Source organism: Dendrobates tinctorius, unplaced genomic scaffold, assembly GCF_039654945.1.
Source record: "Dendrobates tinctorius isolate UK_male_01 unplaced genomic scaffold, ASM3965494v1 ptg000057l, whole genome shotgun sequence".
Taxonomy (NCBI): Eukaryota; Metazoa; Chordata; class Amphibia; order Anura; family Dendrobatidae; genus Dendrobates; species Dendrobates tinctorius.
The window spans coordinates 31,804,449-31,827,306 of NW_027361725.1; the positions used below are offsets into that span (position 1 = coordinate 31,804,449).

At 47.3% G+C, this 22,858-nt stretch overlaps 1 protein-coding gene across 7 annotated transcripts in view; it reads right to left on the reverse strand.

Moving 5' to 3' along the window:
- Positions 1 to 22,858, reverse strand: part of MEIS2 (Meis homeobox 2) — a 203,823-nt gene that overhangs the window by 153,163 nt on the left and 27,802 nt on the right. For all 7 annotated transcript variants that reach the window (XM_073577884.1, XM_073577887.1, XM_073577885.1 and 4 more), the window contains exon 7: positions 901 to 1,015. In XM_073577884.1, the coding sequence (XP_073433985.1) occupies positions 901 to 1,015 (115 nt within the window). The remainder of the gene's footprint in view (positions 1 to 900; positions 1,016 to 22,858) is intronic.

Genomic DNA, 22,858 nt, shown 5'->3' on the forward strand with positions numbered 1-22,858 from the left:
AGAAATATACAATGCTACACAAAAGAAAGACGTTCTACTCAATCTACAAACACATGTGTCATGGAGGGCTCAGACGTCCAGAAGACAGGTTGTCCTCACTCTGCAAAATTCCATTTACCACAACCTAAATTGTCATCTACTTTATGGATGAATTCTTAATCATCTTCAAGATCTATGTTTGTCCTCAGTGTATTGGAGCCTTCAAAGTTTATTTTCAGAAGATGAAAATGTAACTTGGAGAAGCAATGATCACACAGGAATGTGGAGTATCATAGTGAGGAGCTCTCCCTTATATCAAGTCATGCACCTTTGTCCATAACCGTAACAGATTTTATTAATTTCTATTCATTGAAACCAAGCAGAAATATATAAAAGCCCAACAAGGAAGCACATGGAATATAGTCTAAAGTTGTGGAAGTCATGTATTAAGGAATGTCTGAGATAAAAAGTAGATACATGATGATTCTTTGGGTTTACTAAACATGGAAACCTCAATGGGCCGGAGAAGAAAGCAAGAGATCAGAATGATCTCCCCTACTCGGCTATACGAGTAACTATGATTGTAAGCAAGACAACACAGACACGAAATCGGTGCATTCTGGTAATTCCAGATAATGACGGACCTTTCCAGGTAATAACGGACCTTTCCAAGAAATAATGGACCTGACACTGAGAATCACAATATGGCAATTCCATAAAATATCGGCCACCCTCATTTTACTCCAACTATCTCATTCATATAGAGTGGAGACCTACAAATCTGGGCATGAAGACAAATCAAAGGTCACATTTAAAGGAGTCCATTGAAGTGATATAAAGGAATGAAAAGAAAACCAAAAATGAATGAGGATGAAAAATAAATATCTCACTATATCCACACATACCATAAAGGGGTCCTACCTTGTTCACTGCTGTTGTCCCCGCTCTGTGACGCGTGCCCACCACTGGAAGGTCCCGGCGTGCCTGCTGAATGCGTAGATACTGCGTCATCGTGATCTCTCCATGAGGCAGGATTCTGATCGGGAAGATATACATGAAGATGGGAAAAAAGGAGAAAATCATTGTAGTACATCAGATACAACCAATTTACAACCAACTTACAGGTCATTATTTTCCATTCCAATATTAGTTCTCTTCTTGAACTGTATGGTGGCTTCAATCTCAACGTCCCAAACTGTTTAGCACATGTATAGATAAATATATATTTTTTGTTTGTGTGTATTCTAATGACTATATAAAATAAATCTGCTCATCTGTTTTTGAGGGTGAAATAATTATTTTTGGCGGCGATCAAAACATTTGAAATCACAAGAAGTCTTTTCCATCAATATAAAGATTTATTGAGTCTGCTTATATAGTTTTTTATTACCTGGTCTAAATACCAAGGTTCTCCTGAATCTGGAAACACTTTCTTTATTCTTCTTACATCTCTCCATTCCTGAGATATGGCCCTCTTTCTTTTTTTTTGTTATGTAAATAGAGTATTATTAGTCAAGAGGACTGGACCCTCAACTCTTTTTTTTTGGGAGGGGCAAATCACACACTCTTGGCTAACATTACTAGATTTACATACAAAGAAGAATGGGCCATATATCAGGAACAGAATGGTACAAGAACAAAAAATAACTGAAGATACGGGGAAGCAATGATGTCTAGACCAGGTTATCAAAAAAGACATATTTTATATAAATAAGTCCAATAGAAAGAGAAAATATTGTCACCCCACATAAACATGTCACTCTGTCCACTATGATGGTGCTCAGCAACAATATTGTTCAATAGTTGAATAGTATTTTAGAACAAATGAAATTGTGGCACTCACCCATGGATAAAAAAATTCATAAAACTGTATTCCAAGTAGATAATATGTACAGCATGGTAGTGAATACTACTATGTACAGACAACAGCCGTTTCGCTCCAAGCAGATGATTCTTCCTGGTCCCAAGTTAAGTTTTTATCTACTTGGAATAAAGTCTTCTGATTTTTTTATGCATGGGTGAGTGCCACAATTTCATTTAGTTTATAATAGCATTTTAAATAAATTACATATTTATGGTAAGTGACATATTCGCTGTCTACATGGATTATCCCTATGGGAAAGGGAGGAACAATGGCGCTTTCCGAGTGCTGTACATTGGAGATCAATATGTTAACTAGATGTGTATTTCCTGAAGGAAGTACAGATAGTGGTTTGAAATGGTGCCTGGGCTGCCCCTTTAAGAGAGACTTGGCTGCTGCCCCTGCAAGACTTTCAACTCAGGATCCGTTTTAAATGTGGGTGCCTCTCAGGGGCCACTTTGGCCTCAGGGTCTGATTTGGTGGGTGGGGCCCCTCAGGATCCGATTCGGTGGCCTGGGCTCCTCAGGATTTGAATTAGTGGCCGGGATTCCTCAGGGTCCAATTTTGTGGGTGGGGCCCCTCAGGGTCTGATTTTGTGGGTGTGGCCCCTCAGGGCCTGATTTTGTGGCCAGGACACCTCAGGGTCCGATTTTGTGGCCGGGGACCCTCAGGGTCCGATTTTGTGGCCGGGGCCCTCATGGTCCGATTTTGTGGCGATTTTGTTGGTTGGGCCCCTCAGGATCCGATTTGGTTGGCGGGGCCCCTCAGGGTCCGATTTGGTGGGCGGGGCCCCTCAGGGTCTGATTTTGAGGGCGGGGCCCCTCAGGGTCCGATTTTGTGGGCGGGGACCCTCAGGGTCTGATTTGGTGGGCGGGGCCCCTCAGGGTCCGATTTTGTGGGTGGGGCCCCTCTGGGTTCGATTTTGTGGCCGGGGTCTCTCAGGGTCCGATTTTGTGGCCGGGGCCCCTCAGGGTCCGATTTTGTGGTTGGGGCCCCTCAGGGTCCGATTTTGTGGTTGGGGCCCCTCAGAGTCCGGTTTTGTGGTTGGGGGCCCTCAGGGTCCGATTTTGTGGCCGGGGCCCCTCAGGGTCTGATTTTGTGGTTGGGGCCCCTCAGGGTCCGATTTTGTGGCCGGCGCCCCTCAGGGTCTGATTTCGTGGCTGGGTCCCTCAGGGTCCGATTTTGTGGCCGGGGCCCCTCAGGGTCCGATTTTGTGGTTGGACCGCTCAGGGTCCAATTTTTGTGGCTGGGGCCCCTCAGGTTCCGATTTTGTGGCCGGGGCCCCTCAGGGTCCGATTTTGTGGTTGGGGCCCCTCAGGGTCTGATTTTGTGGCCGGGTCTACTCAGGGTCCGATTTTGAGGGCGGGGCCCCTTAGGGTCCTATTTTGTTGTTGGGGGCCCTCAGGGTCCGATTTTGTGGGTGGGGCCCCTCAGAGTCCGATTTGGTTGGCGGGGCCCCTTAGGGTCCGATTTTGTGGGCGGGGCCCCTGAGGGTCCGATTTGGTGGGCGAGGCCCCTCTGGGTCCGATTTTGAGGGCGGGGCCCCTTAGGGTCCTATTTTGTGGTTGGGGGCCCTCAGGGTCCGATTTTGTGGGTGGGGCCCCTCAGAGTCCGATTTGGTTGGCGGGGCCCCTCAGGGTCTGATTTGGTGGGCGGGGCCTCTCAGGGTCCGATTTTGAGGGCGGGGCCCCTCAGGGTCCGATTTTGAGGGCGGGGCCCCTGAGGGTCCGATTTTGTGGCCGGGGCCCCTCAGGGTCCGATTTTGGGGTTGGGGCCCCTCAGGGTCTGATTTTGTGGTTGGGGGCGCTCAGGGTCTGATTTTGTGGGTGGGGCCCCTCAGGGTCCAATTTTGTGGGTGGGGCCCCTCAGGGTCCGATTTTGTGGGTGGGGCCCCTCAGGGTCCGATTTTGTGGGCGGGGCCCCTGAGGGTACGATTTGGTGGGCGAGGCCCCTCTGGGTTCGATTTTGTGGCCGGGGTCTCTCAAGGTCTGATTTTGTGGCCGGGGCCCCTTAGGGTCCGATTTTGTGGTTGGGGGCCCTCAGGGTCCGATTTTGTGGGTGGGGACCCTCAGAGTCCGATATGGTTGGCGGGGCCCCTCAGGGTCCGATTTGGTGGGCGGGGCCTCTCAGGGTCCGATTTTGAGGGCGGGGCCCCTCAGGGTCCGATTTTGTGGTTCGGGCCCCTCAGGGTCCGATTTTGTGGTTGGGGCCCCTCAGGGTCCGATTTTGTGGTTGGGGCCCCTCAGGGTCCGATTTTGTGGCCGGCGCCCCTCAGGGTCCGATTTCGTGGCTGGGGCCCCTCAGGGTCCGATTTTGTGGCTGGGGACCCTCAGGGTCCGATTTTGTGGCCTGGGCCCCTCAGGGTCCGATTTTGTGGTTAGGCCGCTCAGGGTCCGATTTTGTGGCCGGGGCTCCTCCAAGTCTGATTTTGTGGCTGGGGCCCCTCAGGGTCCGATTTTGTGGCTGGGGCCCCTCAGGGTCCGATTTTGTTGGTTGGGCCCCTCAGGATCCGATTTTGAGGGTGGGGCCCCTCAGGGTCCGATTTTGTGGCCGGGGCCCCTCAGGGTCCGATTTTGTGGTTGGGGCCCCTCAGGGTCTGATTTTGTGGCCGGGTCTACTCAGGGTCCGATTTTGAGGGTGGGGCCCCTCAGGGTCCGATTTTGTGGCCGGGGCCCCTCAGGGTCCGATTTGTTTGGCGGGGCCCCTCAGGGTCCGATTTGGTGGGCGGGGCCTCTCAGGGTCCGATTTTGAGGACGGGGCCCCTCAGGGTCCGATTTTGTGGGCGGGGCCCCTGAGGGTCCAATTTGGTGGGCGGGGCCCCTCAGGGTCCAATTTTGTGGGTGGGGCCCCTCAGGGTCCGATTTTGTGGTTGGGGCCCCTCAGGGTCCGATTTTGTGGTTGGGGCCCCTCAGGGTCCGGTTTTGTGGTTGGGGGCCCTCAGGGTCCGATTTTGTGGCCGGGGCCCCTCAGGGTCTGATTTCGTGGTTGGGGCCCCTCAGGGTCCGATTTTGTGGCCAGCGCCCCTCAGTGTCCGATTTCGTGGCCGGGGTCCCTCAGGGTCCGATTTCGTGGCCGGGGCCCCTCAGTGTCCGATTTTGTGGCTGGGGCCCCTCAGGGTCCGATTTTGTGGATGGGCCGCTCAGGTTCCCATTTTGTGGCCGGGGCTCCTCAGGGTCCGATTTTGTGGGTGGGGCCCCTCAGGGTCCGATTTTGTTGCCGGGGCCCCTCAGGGTCCGATTTTGTGGTTGGGGCCCCTCAGGGTCTGATTTTGTGGCCGGGTCTACTCAGGGTCCGATTTTGTGGGTGGGGCCCCTTAGGGTCTGATTTTGTGGGTGGAGCTCCCTGGGTCCATTTTGGTGGGCAGGTCCACTCTGGGTCCGATTTTGTGGTTGGGGCCCCTCAGGGTTCAATTTTGTAGGTGGGGTCCCTCAGGGTCCGATTTTGTGGCCGGGGCCCCTTAGGGTCCGATTTTGTGGCCGGGGCCCCTCAGGGTCCGATTTTGTGGCCGGGGCCCGTCAGGGTCTGATTTTGTGGCCGGGGCCAGTCAGGGTCCGATTTTGTGGGTGGGGCCCCTCAGGGTCCGATTTTGTGGGTGGGGCCCCTCAGGGTCCGATTTTGTGGATGGGGCTCCTCAGGGTCCAATTTGGTGGGCGGGGCCACTCTGGGTCTGATTTGGTGGGCGAGGCCACTCTGGGTCCGATTTGATGGGCGGGGCCACTCTGGCTCCGATTTGGATGCCAGGGTTGCTCAGCCTCCTTTTTGTAGGCCAGGGTCTATCAGCCTCCGATTTGGAGCCTGGGGTCACTCAGCTTTCGATTTGGCGCGCCGGCCCTTTAAGACTCATTTTGGCGCGTCGGCCCTTTAAGAGCCAGGGTGGCTCACTGGGCTTCTAAATCCACTTTGGCGCACACATTCTCTCTCAGGGGCATGCGTCATGTGATGAAGCTAGATTTGCATTTGTGCTGTGGGTTTCGCTTTAAGAGCTGATATTATGTGGCAGAATCTCTGTTCTGGAGATGTCATGTGACGTTCGTAGGCGTTGGCATAGTAACTGGGTCTGCCTGCGCATATCAATGAGCTTAACTGCCATTTCAATCGCCTCAGGGCACGTTTTGCCATTTCCTATTGAAAAGCATTGGAGACAGTGCATTCCAATGACGGGAAAAAAAATTTTCAAACGCAAATTGCGCAAAAACTACAAATCCGATCGACACGAAAAATACTTAGCACACCTCTCATGGACGCTGGCTTCGAAACGACACCTCAACGGATTCTGTGCGTGTAGCGGTTCGTGCCGCATTAATTGCGGAAATCAACTTAATAATAATAATAATAAGAAGAAGAATAAGTTAGCAGCGTTCGGATTACAATATAGTGGTTTTTTCAAACCACTATAATAAGACGAGAAGTCTCTCACCTGGCCAGGTTGCGCAACTGGGTCACAACTCAATGTGCGTGTATTTTGAAAATGAGGCAGGGTGCAACCAACGTAATGTACTATTGGGAGATATCCTCCAAGAGAGATTCTAGAAGAGTGCAATACAAGGTATGAAATCCAGGTCCCAATTAACGAAGATCCAAATGATCAACAGGAATGAACAAGAATGATTCAAATTGATTAAAACCACAACACGTTTCGGCTGGAAAATGTCATGAAATGACTGGCCCTGTGTGACACGACCCAGCAATCAGTCGGTCACTAAACAGCAAACAAACAAGGGAACACCGGGGACACAATTACAACGGTGGGCCCTGCGGTAGGGAACCGGGAAATGGACACCTCCTGCACTCTCCTGAGGCTGTGCCCTGGTCTATCCTGACGTCCCTATACGGCTTCTTTCAAACCGTCACCGAGCAGGATACCTTAGCCCTCACTTGCCCTGCACCTATCCCTCAGTAGGGAATTGGCAAGTGCGGACACTGGTCCCACCGCTGCACTAATACAACACCAAGGGAAGAAATAACAAATGAGGTAAGACAAACCACACTTAGCTTTCTCTGCTGCAATGCACCACACAGCAGAGTAAGGCACCCGATCACAGCATTCAGCTGAAGCACCACTACACCAGAAAGCTCCTATCTTCTGCACGGTTGGTTTCCGAAAGGACCTGTATAACCAACAGTCAGCTGATGCACCAGGTGACCTTTTAAAGGGATGTGGGAGTGGTCACCACCTGCATCAGCAAACTCACCTGGCAATGCAATTATACCAGTGGCCACCGCAGGGAAAAACTGATATTAACTCCCGATGGCCTGAAAGGAAAAAGTTTTAATGTGAGAATTCAGATCTGACACAGAGCCAAAAATGGATCGTGACAGAATTGGTCTTCTTCAGGAGCCACCTGAATAAAGCAGATTACAGCCGAAACACTTTGTGGGTTTCATAAGTTTTGATCATTCTTGTTCATTCCTGTTGAACATTTAGATCTTCGTTATTTGGGACCTGGATTTCATTCCTTACACCAACCAACCTGTCCACATGATCATTACTTAATCCGACATATCTCTAGTTCGGAGACCCTACAAAAACAATCACCTGATGTTAGCAGATTTTTATATAAAATTTTCCTGTGGATTTAGGTTCCGAGATCCTTTACGTTCATGTTAGTTATTTTTCTTTAGATTCCAATAAAAGGGGAGCTAAGGGATACATAAAAACCAGATCGCTACCCGAAGGCACCTTACCATGCTTTGTACAGGCCATTTGTTGGATGAGCTAGACAGATGGCCACCAACTCCTCCTTTTCAACATATGATGTCACACAGATATAGAAAGTAAAACAGATGCTATGTACATGGCGACAGAAGGAATTCCACCTAACACGCAGACTATTATATATCACATGAGACGCGCCGTGCCTTTCTATCACGCGTATAATAGTCAGGGCATAGGTGTGAAATAACCAAGATCAGGCTGCGAATGCAACGCGAAACACGGATTATATAGAAGGGAATCCACTAAACAGACATGAATGTGTTATTAGAGTAAATGGCTGGATCCTACTGTGTTAAGGGCCAATGTCCCCTGCTGGTTGTATACACAATCACATGGATGGCTATTGAAGGAAGTGAAATGTGACAGAGCGAGCAGAAGTGAAAGAGAGTGTGACAGGAAAGGAAGAGACAGGAAAGAGGGAAGGAAGCGCAATCCGACATACTGATATTGGAGAGCGCCACGGGTTCATGTGATGAATGGGCGAGAGGGAATGCTACGGGCAAACTGGACATACAGGAAAATGCCCCAGGCCTGACCAGCTCCAGGGTCTGACATTATACAAGTCTTCCTGTAAGAAATATATATCGCAAAAACAAAAGAATATCACCCATTTGTACTTAACAAAGATTCTGCAAGATTTTGATAGATCATCATGTTACATGCTACATTTTCTCATTTTTCCCGTATGGCTGTGTGCACACAATGAGTTTTTTCGCTGCATCGAAAGCACAATGTCTTATAGTTCCAGCAAAGTGGATGGGATTTATAGAAATTTCATGCCCGCTGGCTTTCTTTTTTTCGCTGCATAAACTGACCCGTAGTAGGAGTTTCACATCCGCAGCATAAGTATTATGGGCGGACTTTGCCCACAGACTTGCAAAAACGGTAAAAAAACAACAACCCACACGTGTTTTTTGGTGCGTTTCCGCTACTGGGATGAACTAAAACTCCTGTTATCCACACATGAAGGTATCAATAAAGTTTAGTCAAAGCCAAATACTAGGAAGTATCAAAAATAAAGCAGTTTTATTTAAAATATGACAAACCAAAAAGAGACAAAAAATAAGTTAAGTTGTACCAGTGTACATATAACAATGTAAAAGGTATAGTTATTCCAGTGCCAGTGTACATATAACGCACCTCTCCACCCTGTCGTTGCTGCAGCCCTGTAGTTGTGTCTACCATGACAAGGTGGAAGCATTCCTCAAACACGTGGAGCAGCTGCCTTACTTGTCACCTGCTAATAACCCCCTCTAATTAATACCCTGTAACACCCAGCATCCCACCCAGTGTGAATGCAATCCTACACTTTCCTAATAATGCCGCCAAGCAGGCCACAAAGCTCCATGACAAGAATGGCATCTGCTCATGGAAAATGAAGGTAAATTATTACCCCGGTGACAATATTGGATTTATATTGGATTATTTTCTAGTAGACCATAAAAGTAATGCGCCAAATGTAAAAGAACCCAAGAGGTAACCAGAGAGGAGATATTTTGGGAGTAAAGTACGGTACTAATTATACTGGTAAGTAAATCCTTGTCTGGTTTGTAGGAAAGCTTTGTGACAACCATCGTGACCACCACCACGGTTCCCGGATGTATCACTACTTATGTAGGCTTCTATGAAGCCTTGGTCACAGAAGAACCAGAAGAACCAGTCACAGAAGAAGTAAGCAAGCTCCTTGCATCTTCTCGCCCAACCACTTGCACCAGTGACCCATTTCCGTCACATCTACTCCAGCCCCTTTCCCCTGCTGTCACCCCTCACCTAACTAAAATATTTAACCTCTCTCTCTTCTGGTATCTTTCCCTCCTCATTTAAGCATGCCATCATACATCCACTACTTAAAAAACCATCCCTCGACCAAACCAAAACTGTGCCGCTAACTATAGACCTGTCTCTAATCTTCCCTTCATCTCTAAACTCCTGGAACGCCTGGTCCACTCCCGTCTTATCTGCTATCTCTTTGATAACTCTCTTCTTGACCCTCTCCAATCCGGTTTCCGTTCTTTACACTCTACTGAAACTGCCCTCACTAAAGTCTCTAATGATCTACTAACAGCTAAATCAAATGGTCATTACTCCATGCTAATTCTCTTGGATCTCTCTGCAGCATTCGACACTGTGGGTCATCAGCTCCACCTCACTATGCTCCATTCCATTGGCCTCAAGGACACCGTTCTCTCCTGGTTCTCCTCCTATCTCTCTGACCGCTCCTTTACTGTATCTCTTGCTGGCTCCTCCTCCTCTCATCTTCCCCTTACTGTTGGGGTTCCTCAAGGATCAGTCCTAGGCCCCCTCCTCTTCTCTTTGTATATTGCCCCTATTGGTCAAACAATCAGTAGATTTGGTTTCCAGTACCATCTCTATGCTGACGACACCCAATTATACGCTTCTTCTCCTGACATCACGCCAGCCTTTCTAGAAAACACCGGCGATTGTCTAAACGCCTATCCTCACTCTATCTGAAACTGAACCTGTCAAAGACTGAACTCCTTGTGTTTCCTCCCGCTACAAATGTACCTATACCCGACATTGCCATTTCCGTGTGTGGTTCCACTATTACTCCCCAGCAACATGCCCGCTGTCTTGGGGTCATACTTGACTCCGAGCTTTCCTTTGTCCCCCACATACGATCACTGGCTCGCTCTTGTTATCTGCACCTCAAAAACATTTCTAGAATTCGACCTTTTCTTACTTTTGACTCCGCAAAAACTCCTACTGTTTCTCTTATTCATTCTCGTCTCGACTATTGTAATTCTCTTCTAATCGGTCTCCCTCTTACCAAACTCTTCCCCCTCCAATCTGTCTTGAATGCTGCTGCCAGGATCATATTCCTCGCCAATCGTTACACCGATGCCTCTCCCTTGTGCCAGTCATTACACTGGCTACCCATCCACTCCAGCATCCAGTACAAACTTATTACCCTCACCCACAAAGCTCAGCTCAGCACCACCGTACATCTCCTCTCTTGTTTCAGTATACCATAGTACCCGCGCCCTCCGTTCTGCTGATGACCTGAGGTTCGCATCCTCAATAATCAGAACCTCCCACTCCCGTCTCCAAGACTATACACGTGCTGCGCCAATTCTTTGGAATGCACTTCCCAGGTCAATACGATTAGTCCCCAATCCCCACAATTTTAAGCGTGCCCTGAAAACTCATTTATTCAGACTGGCCTACCGCCTCAACACATTAACCTAATCTATCCCTATGTGGCACAGCCAAAAGTTTTTACCATAACCAGGTTCCCCGCATCATGTTCCCACATGCTTTATGCATCCATTAGCCCTCTGCATCTGTACTGTTACACACTTAACATTATGGCTGGTCCATACAATCAGGGCAACGGTTACCACCCACCTTTCGTGTCTCCCTTTTTCCTCATTGATTGTAAGCTTGCGAGCAGGGCCCTCATTCCTCTTGGTATCTGTTATGATCTATGTGATTATTGTTATGCTGTAATGTCTATTGTCTGTACAAGTCCCCTCTGAAATGTAAAGTGCTGCAGAATATGTCGGCGCTATAGAAATAAAATGTATTATTATTATTGGTGGCAACCTTGATGATACTTGTCACCCAGCTTTCTCAGCTGAAGGCTGAACGCTACTTTTTACTGCTTAGCACAAGGAAATATCTCCACAATCAGATCTTAAAAGGAAACATTCTATAAAATTCACATGTTTCAGGTTCCATATCTCCCAGAGATCTGAGGTTGTACACCGAGAGCCAGGAATGTAGCGCAACAAGTGAAGCCGCTATGGTTGCTGTGTGGCACCGATTCCGCACTACGGCATCCAGTAGCAAAACTAAACAACAGTAAACTAAAATGTGCAAGAGATTAATTAGATAAACATCACAAAAAAAGAGCTGTGACAGGAGAGGTATCGCCTCAAGGTTCTCTCTTTGAATGTTCCCTTATTGCTGATATTACTGGATCTGACCAACGGTTGGAACAATCATCAGGGTCTAGCTATCTGATCCAGGGTGGATATGGAGCACCCGCCAGGGCAGTGGGGAATACTCAGTATCGGGCCACTTCTTAAAGGGGCAGTGTCACGGCGGTGGTGACCCGGTACGTGGCCCTGGGCGTCCAATAAAAGGAGTAAATTTCAAAGGGATGAAAAATAAAGAAAGAGTTTGAAATAAGTGTTTGTGACACCACCTGTGGTATCTGATCAGAGGTGAATAGCGCTGCAGTGCAGATCCTCTGGGACTGATGGTGGGATGCAGCAGAGTTGGAATAGCTCTCCACAGGCAGAGCTATTGTCCCAGGGCAGTAGTTGTTAATTAAAGATGTTATATTAGCTGATGGTAGAAGTAGCAATGCTGAGTGAGTGTTGAGGCAAGAATTCAGAGGACACAGTTGGGTGCAGTTACAAAGCTTTACTCACCGTTCTGGTGCGCACAGATGCCCGCTTGGTGCCGCGTCCTTCAGGTGAGGGGCTCAGTCAACTCCCAGGCAGATGGAGAACACTTTTCCAGCACTCCCCTCAGCATATGCCTTTCCTGGCCGTCTCACAGTGTTGGTTTCTCACCTCTTCCTACGCAACAACTCACAGTCAGTGTCCCAGGCCAGCAGCAGCGGACCTTGTCGGATAAAGTGCCCACTGCGTTTCCTTGCTCCCTTATGGCTGCCTTTCCGGAGACCATAACTGTGGTTAGTGGCTGTGACCCCTAAAGTTGCCACAGCTGTCGGCTTTCTAGCTGAGTCCTGTTGTCCACTCTACTAGGCTAGGGGCCGAGAGCCTTCTGCAACCTGATCCCTCCACCTGACGCCGCCAGTGTGGAACGAGCCCCATGAATGGCCTACGCTCTGCCCGTGCCTCTGGGATTCCTTCCCTCTTCAGGGAGCTTCCTTCAGTCATTTTCCTCTCCAGCAGCTCCTGCTGACAGGGAGCTGCTGCACACATATCCTCTCACTTCTCCTCCTAGGCGGAACTTCTCCTGACTTCCTTTCAGTTCTCCGTCTCTAATCCTCAAGCTCCACCCACTTCCCAACACCCTTTCCTATCCAGCAGGGATGAGATAATCCACCCTTAGGGTCCATCCAGGGTGCCCTGCAGCCATAAGTGAGTGTTGGATGCAGGTGTAAGAGTGCAGTCAGGTGCCTCCACCTTTCCTGGGTAGTGGGATACCACACCTCAGAATGAGGTGCAGTACCTCTGTGGCGACTGAACCCTCAGGGGCACCACAGATAGCTTTTTAGTGGACTGATGGTTTCCATAGTGGGGAGGGCAGAGACAGAAGAGGCCCCTGTGCAAGGAATGTATGTGGCCCTTTACAGTCCAATTATTCATCATAATGCAGCGTTGTAAGTAGTCGTGGCCATATTATCCTTTGGCCAGAGGTGGACATAGCATTGGTACAAGAGATACGGGGGCCACCTGCACCTCCAAAACAGGTGGAATTGTGCATTATTGGACTGCAAAGGGCCCATATATTGTCCTTGCACAAGGACCCTCTTCTGTCTGTGTCCGCTCCTGCTCTTGGGCACCAAAGATGCACCAAAATGTATGTCCCCCTCCTCCCTGCATCATTACTATCCTGAGTTGACAGTAATTACTACAAGCTTAGCATTGGTCAAAAATATGTCATTTCCATACATGCAGATGGCACGGTGACGGATTATACATATGTCTGACAATTCAGCTCATCTTTGTATCTGTAGTCAACTTATAGCCATGGGCCCTGATCGGGGTGCTATAACATGGTGCACTTATTAAAATATTGTGACAAAAACGTAATGTATGTAAAAAGTAGGATCTGCGAAACACGTGGCTATGTGTAAAAACAGGAAATACAGAAAGACCCATTAACAGGCAGGAAGAACAAAGAAGGATTGCTCTTCAGGACACAAAATAATGGGGGAGGGGTGATCCATAGATAGATAGATAGATAATAGATATTAGATATATAATAGATAATAGATGATAGATAAGAGATAGATTGATAGATAGATAGATGATAGATAGATAGATGATAGATAGATGGATATATAGACAGATAGATAGATAGATAGATAGATAGATGATAGATAGATAGATAGATAGATAGATAGATTGTTCCCTTCCGTATGAATACATATTAATATGTAACGCTCACAGGAGGTGATAATCCGCTTACTGATATGTTAACACGTATCCCGGCATACACGGTTGAATAATTTAGGATACAAATGTGCATTTCCTTCTCCAATCTAATTGTATTAAAGGGAAGAGTTTCCAGGTGAAAAGCTGAGAATATTGAGCAGCCCAATACAAAGCGGATGAAAAAGACATCCAAGAAGCGCGCTCCCCTGGGAAGGCATTTTCTATTTGCCGGGCCGCAGCCCCACAGCTGATAATGCAAGTTGTAATTAATATAAAAGCAGGAGACAATATGGGAAGAGCTTGTTCTCGCTCTGCCACAAGAGATCTCTCTGCCTAGAATGTGTTTCTCATTTACACACTATCCTGCCCCGCAAAACACTACTTTATCAGAACACTCTCCCTGGGAAGGTTAAAAATTGATTTAGTAACATCATTGGATATTGCTAAACCTACAGCAGGGCATGAAAGCCGCACAATGATTTTTTTTTTGCTGTTTTGTTTTTATTAAACTCAAAAAAAAAGAATAAAACGGTAGAAAATAGACAATAATTTTTTTGTAACGCCAATAGAAAAGAAAAATATATGGTATAACAAAATATAAATATTTTCATGGAAATAGATGTAAAATATACTCAGTCTTTACAAGAGCATGCGGCCCCATAGGTATCAGGATACGGATGTGAACACAGCCCAGGACATTTACTGCTGCAGATATTCGTTACTCTCCAATTTACTAATTGCAATATATTTGGCGTCTATGTTCCTGTCCCACATAACCAATATTTATCCTATACATTGAGTGTAGTGAAATGACCCATAATGGTCGGAGCCATCCTAGACCTTCTTACGCGGCCTTCTCTAATGCCCCAGAGAGCAAACATTATAGTTTGGCCATACTGACCCCAAGCAGCAGGAGGCAGAAGTCTATGAATGGAGCCAATGGTTGTGCCGGAGACTATGGCTGTGCCAGTGTCCTTGCCATGATAATAAAGTGCATGCATGTGGATGATCTCAGCAGCTCCGACACTCAGTGGCTGATAACAGACAGGACTGACATGTTCAGCTGCACGTTATATGGATCAGTATTCTTCATGCGCCTCTGTTATAAGTACACTGCAGCGGTGCAAATGATGAACAATGGTGCCAGTTACAGACAATTGTGGCTTTTTTTCATGGCGTTCCAGTGCGATACATTGTGAGCGAACAAACCGTCCAATGTTCCTATTCCTCATATTTTACAGAGTAATTGACATCAGATGCGCAGAGCACAATTACCAGCTCTGCTTCAGAGTGCTCAACTACTGCACCCAGTATGATTCCATGTAACTATGCGCTGGTGCTGGTTCTCATGTACGGGGAGAGGATTGTTCCAGCTGATACTGTTGGGATCCACACCTGTCAGCGGTAGTATGCGGGTCTGCTGCACTATCCATCCATCCATCCATCCATCCATCCATACATACATCCATACATACATCTATCAATCCATCTATCCATTCATCAATCCATCTATCCATCCATCCATACATACATCCATCAATCCATCTATCCATCCATCCAACTATCCATCCAACTATCCATCCATCCATCTATCCATCCATCCATCCAACTATCCATCCAACTATCCATCCAACTATCCATCCATCCATCCATCTATCCATCCATCCATCCAACTATCCATCCATCAATCCATCTATCCATCCATCCATCCATCCATCCAACTATCCATCCATCCACATCCATCCATCCATCCATATATCTATTATCTATCTACAGTTGTGGCCAAAAGTATTGACACCCCTGCAATTCTGTCAGATGATACTCAGTTTCTTCCTGAAAATGATTGCAAACACAAATTCTTTGGTATTATTATCTTCATTTAAATTGTCTTAAATGAAAAACCACAAAAGAGAATGAAGCAAAAAGCAAAACATTGATTATTTCACACAAAACTCCAAAAATGGGCCAGACAAAAGTATTGGCACCCTCAGCCTAATCCTTGGTTGCACCACCTTTAGCCAAAATAACTGCGACCAACCGCTTCCGGTAACCATCAATGAGTTTTTTACAATGCTCTGCTGGAATTTTAGACTATTCTTCTTTGGCAAACTGCTCCAGGTCCCTGATATTTGAAGGGTGCCTTCTCCAAACTGCCATTTTTAGATCTCTCCACAGGTGTTCTATGGGATTCAGGTCTGGACTCATTGCTGACCACCTTAGAAGTCTCCAGTGCTTTCTCTCAAACCATTTTCTAGTGCTTTTTGAAGTGTGTTTTGGGTCATTGTCCTGCTGGAAGACCCATGACCTCTGAGGGAGACCCAGCTTTCTCACACTGGGCCCTACATTATGCTGCAAAATTTGTTGGTAGTCTTCAGACTTCATAATCCCATGCACATGGTCAAGCAGTCCAGTGCCAGAGGCAGCAAAGCAACCCAAAAAAAACGGGTAACCTTCGCCATGTTTGATTGTAGGGACCGTGTTCTTTTCTTTGAATGCCTCTTTTTTTCTCCTGTAAACTATGTTGATGCGTTTGCCCAAAAAGCTCTACTTTTGTCTCATCTGACCAGAGAACATTCTTCCAAAACGTTTTAGGCTTTTTCAGGTAAGTTTTGGCAAACTCCAGCCTGGCTTTTTTATGTCTCGAGGTAAGAAGTGGGGTCTTCCTGGGTCTCCTACCATACAGTCCCTTTTCATTCAGACGCCGACGGATAGTACGGGTTGACACTGTTGTACCCTCGGACTGCAGGGCAGCTTGAACTTGTTTGGATGTTAGTGGAGGTTCTTTATCCAACATCCGCACAATCTTGCGTTGAAATCTCTTGTCAATTTTTCTTTTCCGTCCACATCTAGGGAGGTTAGCCACAGTGCCATGGGCTTTAGACTTCTTGATGACACTGCGCATGGTAGACACAGGAACATTCAGGTCTTTGGAGATGGACTTGCAGCCTTGAGATTGCTCATGCTTCCTCACAATTTGGTTTCTCAAGTCCTCAGACAGTTCTTTGGTCTTCTTTCTTTTCTCCATGCTCAATGTGGTACACACAAGGACACAGGACAGAGGTTGAGTCAACTTTAATCCATGTCAACTGGCTGCAAGTGTGATTTAGTTATGGCCAACACCTGTTAGGTGCCACAGGTAAGTTACAGGTGCTGTTAATTACACAAATTAGAGAAGCATCACATGATTTTTCGAACAGTGCCAATACTTTTGTCCACCCTCTTTGTTATGTTTGGTGTGGAATTATATCCAATTTGGCTTTAGGACAATTCTTTTTGTGTTTTTTCATTTAAGACAAATTAAATGAAGATAATAATACCAAAGAATTTGTGTTTGCAATCATTTTCAGGAAGAAACTGAGTATTAACTGACAGAATTGCAGGGGTGTCAATACTTTTGGCCACAACTGAATGAGCAGTAGTTTGTACAATACACCAGAGGTAGCTTCTCATCATTCATTTTATAATCCACTAAGTGTATTATATAGAAGAGGGTAATATGATATTAGGCTGAGGGTGCCAATACTTTTGTCTGGCCCATTTTTGGAGTTTTGTGTGAAATGATCAATGTTTTGCTTTTTGCTTCATTCTCTTTTGTGTTTTTTCATTTAAGACAAATTAAATGAAGATAATAATACCAAAGAATTTGTGTTTGCAATCATTTTCAGGAAGAAACTGAGTATTATCTGACAAAACTGCAGGGCCCAATGGGGAATTCACTTGTTCCTCTCTAGGCTAATCCAAGTCTGGGTGCATCAATGAAACAATTTATTGGTCAGCTAAAGTTAAACCAGGTTTTTCCTATGTAATCGATGAGCAGCATGTTGTAGGGGCAGAGACCCTGATTCCAGCAATGTGTCACTTACAGGCCTTCTTGCTGTAGTTTTGATATAATCTCTGTTTTTTTCTTCTGCAGATCTAGCAGTTCTATGGATGCTGAGCTCTGTAAAACCCGCCCACACCACTGATTGGCAGCTTTCTGTGTAGACTGTGTATAGCCAGAAAGCTACCAATCAGTGATGGGGGTGGGTTGGGCTACTTGTCACCAGCTTTACTATTCCTCTAGTGATAATCTTCTGCTGATAAAACAGTGATTTTATAAAATTCACAGCAAGCAGCAAAGTACGTAACACATCGCTGGAATCAGGGTCTCTGCCCCTACATTATGCTGCACTTAGATTAGGTGATAAAAACCTGGTGACAGATTCCGTTTAATGAGATAATAGAGGATTGATGCTTACATTTTAACCACAATTTAAAATTCTCTACTTCCAAGGAAGCTACAGAAGTAGTTGGGCACGATGTGCCACACTCTCCACATAGGTGCAAATCCCATAAAGCTGTCAGACATTTATGGCATATTCTGTGGATATCCTATAAACATCTACGTGGGAATACCTTTACCGGATACCGGATTTCATATGTGTCTAATTTCTTGCCAATGGTTTATATGGGCGATTATCAATAGAATCGCTTGGAATCCTCAGAATTGTAATGATTGTTCCGACAGGTTCACCTGTTGATGGCACTCGGAATTTATGTTTCTAAAATTAAGTAATATGGCAACACATCCTTAATAATATAATTGCTGAAGTACTCGTCCGCACCACAGTCACTTAATAAGGTTCTCAAGACACATAGAAGAAAGACCTCCGATATCACAACCCTGGACAACACCAAAAACATGTGGGCACTTCACCACCGTCAGCCTCGAGCGAGTTCCCAGGTATTCCCGGCAAGTCCAATTCTGTGCTCAGGCAAGCAACCTACGACGAGCTGACTGTAAACTGGCCGGCGCTCAAGTGCGGAGCGTATGAACACAACCTCATGCGCTCCTGGAATTATTGACATTCCTCCCCTAAACAAATCTCCAACAGGTCCTGGATTGTGCTAATGAATTAATGTGCAAACCACAGGCTCTGGAAGCCCGGACGATGTGACTATCCGCTCTGGAAGCCTGGCCGATATGACTGTCCGCTCTGGAAGCCTGGCCCATGTGACTGTCCGCTCTGGAAGCCTATGTGACTGTTCACTCTGGAAGACTGGATGATGTGACTGTCCGCTCTGGAAGTCTGGATGATGTGACTGTCCTCTCTGGAAGCCTGGCCAATGTGACTGTCCACTCTGGAAGCCTGGACGATGTGACTGTCCGCTCTGGAAGCCTGGCCGATGTGACTGTCCTCCCTGGAAATCTGGACGATGTGACTGTCCTCTCGGAGCCTGGCCGATGTGACTGTCCTCTCTGGAAATCTGAACGATGTGACTGTCCACTCTGGAAGCCTGGCCGATGTGACTGTGTTCTCTGGAAACCTGGCCGATGTGACTGTCCACTTTGGAAGCCTGACCGATGTAACTGTCTGCTCTGGAAGCCTGGACGATGTGGCTGTCCTCTCTGGAAGCCTGGCCGATGTGACTATCCGCTCTGGAAGCCTGGCCGATATGACTGTCCACTCTGGAAGCCTGGCCCATGTGACTGTCCACTCTGGAAGCCTGGACAATGTGACTGTCCACTCTGGAAGACTGGATGATGTGACTGTCCGCTCTGGAAGCCCGGACGATGTGACTATCCGCTCTAGAAGCCTGGCTGATGTGACTGTCCGCTCTGGAAGCCTGGCCGATATGACTGTCCGCTCTGGAAGCCTGGCCCATGTGACTGTCCGCTCTGGAAGCCTATGTGACTGTTCACTCTGGAAGACTGGATGATGTGACTGTCCGCTCTGGAAGCCTGGACGATTTGACTGTCCACTCTGGAAGCCTGGCCGATTTGACTGTCCTCTCTGGAAGTCTGGACGAAGTGACTGTCCGCTTTGGAAGCCTGACCAATGTGACTGTCTGCTTTGGAAGCCTGACTGATGTGACAGTCCGCACTGCAAGCCTGGACGATGTGACTTTCCTCTCTGGAAGCCTGGCCAATGTGACTGACCACTCAGGAAGCCTGTCCGATGTGACTGTCCACTCAGGAAGCCTGGCCGATGTGACTGTCCACTCTGGAAGCCTGGCTGATGTGACTGTCCACTCTGGAAGCCTGGCCGATGTGACTGTGTTCTCTGGAAACCTGGCCGATGTGACTGTCCACTTTGGAAGCCTGACCGATGTAACTGTCTGCTCTGGAAGCCTGGACGATGTGGCTGTCCTCTCTGGAAGCCTGGCCAATGTAACTGAACACTTAGGAAGCCTGTCTGATGTGACTGTCCGCTCTGGAAGCCTGGCCGATGTGACTGTCCGCTCTGGAAGCCTGGCTGATATGACTATCCGCTCTGGAAGCCTGGCCGATGTGACTGTCCACTCTGGAAGCCTGGACAATGTGACTGTCCCCTCTGGAAGCCTGGACGATGTGACTGTCCGCTCTGGAAGCCTGAACGATGTGACTGTCCTCCCTGGAAATCTGGACGATGTGACTGTCCTCTCGGAGCCTGGCCGATGTGACTGTCCTCTCTGGAAATCTGGACGATGTGACTGTCCACTCTGGAAGCCTGGCCGATGTGACTGTGTTCTCTGGAAACCTGGCCGATGTGACTGTCCACTTTGGAAGCCTGACCGATGTGACAGTCTGCTCTGGAAGCCTGGACGATGTGACTGTCCGCTCTGGAAGCCTGGCCGATGTGACTGTCCGCTCTGGAAGCCTTTCTGCTGCAGTGCCCAGATGTGGTAGTGGTGCAGATCCAGGCCAGGCCACCATGGCCACCGATGACCCAAACTGGGACTTCTCAATGCATGGAGATCTATCAGTTGTGGATAACTACCAGTTAGGGCTCATTCAGACGTCAGTTTTTCACAAATATAAATTGTAACTTTTATAGTTTATGAAGCTGTTCACGTCTGTGTATTTTGGTCTGCACAAAATCAGATACATGTTCAATTTTACACCAAGTCACGGATCAAACTGGCCAATGCAAATCTATAGGTCAGTGAAAAAATCGGATGCCATCCGAGTGCGGTACGATTTTGACAGACTTAGGAGAAAGTGGAGAAACTTTTTTTGACCTACACTTGGACAAAACTCTGATGGAGCTCTGATTAAACTATCACTGTTCCATTTTTCTCGCACGTGAGAAAAACTGACGTGTGAATGAGGCCTACGTTGTGCATACCTAATAGTTAGGGATGATTCAGACTTCAGTTTTACACGGATAGCAGTGAGTTTATTGGCCTGCACAAAACCGGAGACTTGTCCGACTTTTATCCAAATCATTGATCAAACTCACCAATGTAAGTCAGTGAAAAAAATTGGTCAGCACTCTGATGCCATCCATGTGGTGTCCATTTTTCACTGACTGCCTGATAGGAGAAACTGGAGAAATCTCCATTTTTTTCTTTTTTTTAGCATATAAGAAAAACTGCTGAAACTCTGCTGATATAAACTGACACTGACCAAACTCTGCCGAGACTCTGCTGATATAAACTGACACTGACCAAACTCTGCCGAGACTCTGCTGATATAAACTGACACTGACCAAACTCTGCCGAGACTCTGCTGATAAAAACTGACACTGACCAAACTTTTCTGATAAAAACTGACACTGACCAAATTCTGCCGAGACTCTGCTGATATTAACTGACACTGACCAAACTCTGCTGAAACTCTGCTGATATAAACTGACACTGACGAAACTTTGCTGAAACTCTGCTGATATAAACTGACACTGACCAAACTTTGCTGAGACTCTGCTGGTAAAAACTGACACTGACCAAATTCTGCCGAGACTCTGCTGATATTAACTGACACTGACCAAACTCTGCTGATACTCTGCTGATATAAACTGACACTGACCAAACTTTGCTGAGACTCTGCTGGTAAAAACTGACACTGACCAAACTCTGCCGAGACTCTGCTGATATTAACTGACACTGACCAAACTCTGCTGAAACTCTGCTGATATAAACTGACACTGACCAAACTTTGCTGAGACTCTGCTGGTAAAAACTGACACTGACCAAACTCTGCCGAGACTCTGCTGAAAAAAATTGATACTAACCAAACCCTGCTGAAACTCTACTGTAAAAACTGACACTGACCAAACTCTGCTGAGATGCTGCTGAAAAAACTGACACTGACCAAACTCTGCTGATAAAAACTGACACTGACCAAACTCTTCTGAAAATCTTTTCCAAAACGTTAATGAAACTGGGAGCAGTGTGTGCGTACGAGAAAAATCACTGACGTCTGAATGAGGCCTTAACTTTAGCTCTATTTATTGATAGGTGTCGGAATCATTTACCAAATATTGACATAATATATGAATTGTTTCTTAGCATGAGACCTTTGCACTTGAGACATTCTTGCAGAAGAGCCATCAGGGAGGGGAACTACAGAGGGAGCGTTGCTGGGGAGGTAAAGTAAGATAAGGATGACTGCAAAGAAGTAACAGGAAAGGGAGGGAGAACTCTTTTTTTTGCAATAACCAAACTGGGCTTTGGAAGAAAATTAGAAAGTGAATGTGTATTAGGACGTCCAAGAATATTATCATTGCTGAATTCTCACACTGAACATGGACAAAACAGAATTCATCATCTTTCCCCCATCTCACTCTACCCCTCCACCAGACCTATCCATCAATGTCAATGGCTGCTTTCTTTCCCCAGTCCCGCACGCTCGGTGCCTTGGGACAGGGGTGGATTAAGGGTAGCCAGGGCCCGGGGCAGTTCAGACTCTGTGGGCCCCCTTCTTCACGTGACGGGGGTCACGAATCGTAGAGCCACACTCTACATAGAGAATAATGGGGCCTCCAGCACCGACCTCCACCCGCAGAGCCACACTCCACATAGAGAATAATGGGGCCTCCGGCACCTACCTCCACCCGCAGAGCCGCACTCCACATAGAGAATAATGGGGCCTCCAGCACCGACCTCCACCCGCAGAGCCACACTCCACATAGAGAATAATGGGGCCTCCAGCACTGACCTCCACCCGCAGAGCCACACTCCACATAGAGAATAATGGAGCCTCCAGCACTGACCTCCACCCGCAGAGCCGCACTCCACATAGAGAATAATGGAGCCTCCAGCACTGACCTCCACCCGCAGAGCCGCACTCCACATAGAGAATAATGGAGCCTCCAGCACCGACCTCCACCCGCAGAGCCGCACTCCACATAGAGAATAATGGGGCCTCCGGCACCGACCTCCACCCGCAGAGCCGCACTCCACATAGAGAATAATGGGGCCTCCAGCACTGACCTCCACCCGCAGAGCCACACTCCACATAGAGAA